The 4,189-nt window shown below is 31.8% G+C and overlaps 1 protein-coding gene across 1 annotated transcript; it reads right to left on the bottom strand.

Moving 5' to 3' along the window:
- Positions 1-956: 956 nt before the first annotated feature.
- Positions 957-3,805, bottom strand: LOC145325087 (uncharacterized). The gene is made up of 5 exons (XM_080167932.1): positions 3,655-3,805; positions 2,975-3,035; positions 2,532-2,747; positions 1,764-1,821; positions 957-1,501 (listed from the first exon to the last, which is right to left on the bottom strand). Exons 1-5 carry the CDS (start codon positions 3,700-3,702, stop codon positions 1,435-1,437), a joined length of 450 nt encoding a protein of 149 aa, XP_080024058.1. The 5' UTR covers positions 3,703-3,805; the 3' UTR covers positions 957-1,434.
- Between the last annotated feature and the right edge of the window lie 384 nt (positions 3,806-4,189).

The raw sequence follows: 4,189 nt of genomic DNA, 5'->3' as shown, positions 1-4,189 counted from the left end.
GAAATTAAGGGATAAGACAAGGGACGATAAATTGGTGTACACTTCCACGAAAAGCAAATTACAAATTATTTAGATTAACATTATTGTCATTTAAGGGAAAGAACCAAATATGCAAAGTTTTTAAAAAAAATACACTTTTTTATCCAAATTCTTTTAATTAAAATACATTCAATTATTTTCAAAATCTGTTTAACGAAGCTGACATTTTAATTTCTAAATCAATATAAATTCAAAAGGTTTTGTTCCACAATATACCTCTAGGGACGGTTGAAACAATGAAGAAGAGCCTAAAGTATTATAACATAACAGCAGTTACAGACAACCAACCCCTTGATTGCGTGTTCTTTATCTGGAAGGCCTGACCTGACCATTCTTAGTAATGAATTGCGACTGTATTATGCCAATCTTACATAGTAGTAACAGGTACAACTTTTAACGTCTTTAGTTTTGACGCGGTTTTGGCTGAAATTCAAGCAAAGCATCTCCTTAATGACAAGCGGGTGCGTGACGCTAGAGTCGCAGGCTTGTTAGACAAAATGTCATTTGATAGAGATGACGATAGCTTCAAATTTAGTTTCAACCAGGTGGCTTGCAAAGTGTTGTGGCACGGTGGAGCGCGAAGCGAACCTAAAAATTTTAGCAATCAACATACAATTGTTACGCAACCCTTAGACCACAGAGAGGAGTGAGATGGTAGCGAAGAATCAAAAATGACTTTTTTCTTCAGAGCCATCTCCGATAAACGATGCTCTTTTTTGTAAGAAACAGAATTAGATATTTAATTTGATATTTTCAAAATATAATCACGCAACCTTTATACTATAATATACTTCTTTAATAACAATCACAGAACCTTCTGTTTTTCCAAAAGAAAGTCACAACAGAAGTGTATACATAACATTTATATTATCTATTAAAATGATAACAAATTATGAAAATGACAATAGATTAATATATTTAATAATAAAGATTTATTAGTAAAATAAATAAAAAATATCTTAAGCACAAAATGATTTTTAATTTTGAGATTACAATATTGAACATATACAAATATGCAGGAGTATGGCTATTGCTTTTTACACATTTATAATTTTTTCTGAATTAGATATACTTATCTAGAACAGACTAATGGCACTTTAAAGTTTCTAAAATATTTTACAAAAAAAAGTGTAGAATTATTGCATACATCTAATTTCATTCTGACAGGAAAAGTTAAATTTGTTTTTTTTTAAAGTTGCATTTTAATGGTTTTTTCATTTATAATAAAAAAATCAAATAATGTGGTATAATACTATCTTTGGTTACATTTCTTTAATTGTAATAAACAAGGTATTTTTAATAAGATAAATACATTGCATTGGTAGTGTTTTTAGGTTTGTTTTACTTTTAAGGATAATATATACAATTAAATATAAATTATTCATATCTTTTTTCTTAATTACACTCGTAAAATTTAAGTTTGTATAATTGTTTCTTTGAAAACCAGTATTCTAATTTTGGCCTAAAAATAAACAATTATATTTAGTTGATAGAGGCAAAGAAATAAAAATATAAATAATAAATCTACCCTAATTCATTAGACTTTATTCAAAGTACACTTGAGTTATTTTCCTATATAATCTTAATCTTCTAGAGAATCAAAAATAACATCTGCACATCTAAAACTTAAAATTGACAATTTCCTTACATTTGAGACCGGCTAACAGACCGACCGACAGACAAGCACAACCTTTGGAAGAGAAGCTTCTCTACTAAAAAATTACCTATATCTTAGAATGCGATCTTGTAAACACATGTTAAAGCTTGGAACATACGTGCAACCTAAAATATTCAGAATAAATAAAAATTGGCTGTTACACACTCCTCCTTCATTTTGAAGTAATTGATGTGTTAATTTTTTTGGTTGTCTTTTGCACACCTTTCTGGCAATAGCTTGTATATGTCATTAAACGAGTTATGTCTAAACATTCAAGAAATCCTTAAGAAAATTTATAAGATTCTAACATGCCTAAATTATCAATCAGAGCTATATGTATGTTGTCTGTCTGTTTGTCTGTACCGAAGAATCTCGCTAACCTCTGAAACGATTGGGTTCTCCTTAACTGGGTAGCTTCTCATAGGTCCCTAAAAGATTTATAACTATTTTGGGGGAGGGTAACAACACCCTCCAAAGATATTTTTACGCAGAGACTTGAACGCAACATAGACATGTTACCTATTATTTTTTTTTTAAATTAAAAGTGCCACTAGAGGTCTCTAGGGGCGTAGCAGGTAGTCCTGTTATATAAAGTATTAAGCTTTTTTGTCTGTATCGAAGGATCTCGATAACCGCTGAACCGATATGGTTCTTCTTTACAGTGAAGCTTCCAATAGGTCCTGAGAAGGTTTTAGGCTATTTTATGAGTCTGGATTTAGTTTTAGGATATTTTTCTGCCTACCCATATCGCTCCGAGGAGAGCCCCTAGATGCTAGGGGCGCAGCTGCTAGTTATGAATATGGACGGACCAAAACTATGAATAAATATGGCATACCTTGCTGACAATATCCAGGCCGTCGGGTGGTTGTTGTAGTTGTTGTAGTAGTAGGTTCATACGCCTTTATAGTAGCATAGCTGCACAATAAGGTAACTCCATAATCCTTGGTGTCCAGGGTTATTTGTTTATCATATTTAATATACTCTGGGGCATCTTTCTTATTCTGACATAATAACTGGCGGCCTTCGTAGTTTACAATACTGTAGTGGGAAACTAAAAAGATTAAAACAATAAGATTGGTTTTCATTAAAACTTATGTCTTTTGCAATAAAAAAATTGAACTACTTAAAAAACCTACTATATAATATTTCATCTCTTTTAGCCAAAAAAAAAATATATTTTACTAAAATTGATAGTCGGCCCGTGTCTTTGGCTCCTTAGGACCGACAAAACTGGAAAACGAAAAGCTGTCTATAATACGATGGGATGGATGACTGTACCTGTATTTTGGGTTTCTGGATAATCGTCGCTGTAATCTCCTGTACAACTATGCAAACTTATCTAAAATAATGAAATATTATTAATTGAGGGATCTTGATGGATAGGACGATTCATCATTTTCATGCTCAACCCCCCCCCCCCTCCCTTGCCGGATAAAAATGCTTGGACGTTCCTCTCCCCCCCCCCCCACCAAAAAATATTTTGTTTATTTAAATATGCTAGAATTGTCCTATCGATTACAAACTTTGCATAATGATCCCTTTAGTAGTTAGGTACAATTTAACAAGCGTAGCAACTCTATAATAGTTACCAGAAAGTCCGTACGTCTATTTCTAATATGTTGATTTTAAATCTACAACAATTTTTAAGTGATATTATTATTTTATTTAACTAATTGTTGGAATACTGATTCATATAACAACAATGTACAATATTAAAAGCAAAGCATCTCAATAATCAAGTCCTCAAAATATAAGTATATCCCTAAACATCATACTGTATATTCATAGTTTTGCAACATATTTACTTAAATTTTCTTTTATACTCATACATTTATATATTAAGCGTAATCAGTTCTGACACTCTACAAATGTTGATGTTCATTTGTCCTACCGTTTCAGAGCTTCGCTTTTGAGGATGTTGTCACACCTGTTTATTCTTAAATCACTGCTATAATTACCTGACTGAAAAGTATCACTGCTATCGTTATTAATTTAATCAGATTCATTTTTCTGTTTCCTTTATCTTATGTCTTTCTGAAACAATATATCTTTTATCCATGAACTAGTGGCTACACCCAAAGTGGCCTCTAGGGTCACTGGAGGTGGGGTGGAAAGTAGAACCCCCCCTCCCCATTTCGATTTTAGTTTTAAAAAGAAAAAGAAAAAAAATTCTTTAGGGGGTCACTTTTTCTAGCGGCGATTATGATGAGAGGGTGGTGGTAACCTCTGCCAAAATTATATCGTACTATTATATCCATAAATAGCGCAGCAACAATAATATGTTTTAAGATAAAGAAAAGGATTATATAGTTAATGTAACAATTTCACATTACAATTAAAGGGTGTACCAAAAAAATATCTTCCCTCGCTTATTAAATAGGTTAGGTTAGGTTAAACGTCGTACATTTACACTAATTATAGAGCAACTGCACTACTACAAAGATGATGAAAAAAAATGTTTGCAGTACTTTTACGTACATTTTAGCTTTAAAC

The sequence above is a fragment of the Acartia tonsa genome, chromosome 7 (genome assembly GCF_053477335.1).
Source record: "Acartia tonsa isolate MP-2025a chromosome 7, ASM5347733v1, whole genome shotgun sequence".
NCBI lineage: Eukaryota > Metazoa > Arthropoda > Copepoda > Calanoida > Acartiidae > Acartia > Acartia tonsa.
This window is presented reverse-complemented; position numbering and strand designations above follow the sequence as displayed.

What these genes read in the sequence shown, in the direction of transcription:
- LOC145325087 (XM_080167932.1), bottom strand. Translation starts at nt 3,702, where the DNA reads ATGAATCTGATTAAATTAATAACGATAGCAGTGATACTTTTCAGTCAG. An exon ending in CAGTGATACTTTTCAGTCAG is followed by an intron (nt 3,036 to 3,654) that starts GTAATTATAGCA and finishes TCATTATTTTAG; the next exon opens with ATAAGTTTGCATAGTTGTAC. An exon ending in GATCGCATTCTAAGATATAG is followed by an intron (nt 1,502 to 1,763) that starts GTAATTTTTTAG and finishes GTTTATTTTTAG; the next exon opens with GCCAAAATTAGAATACTGGT.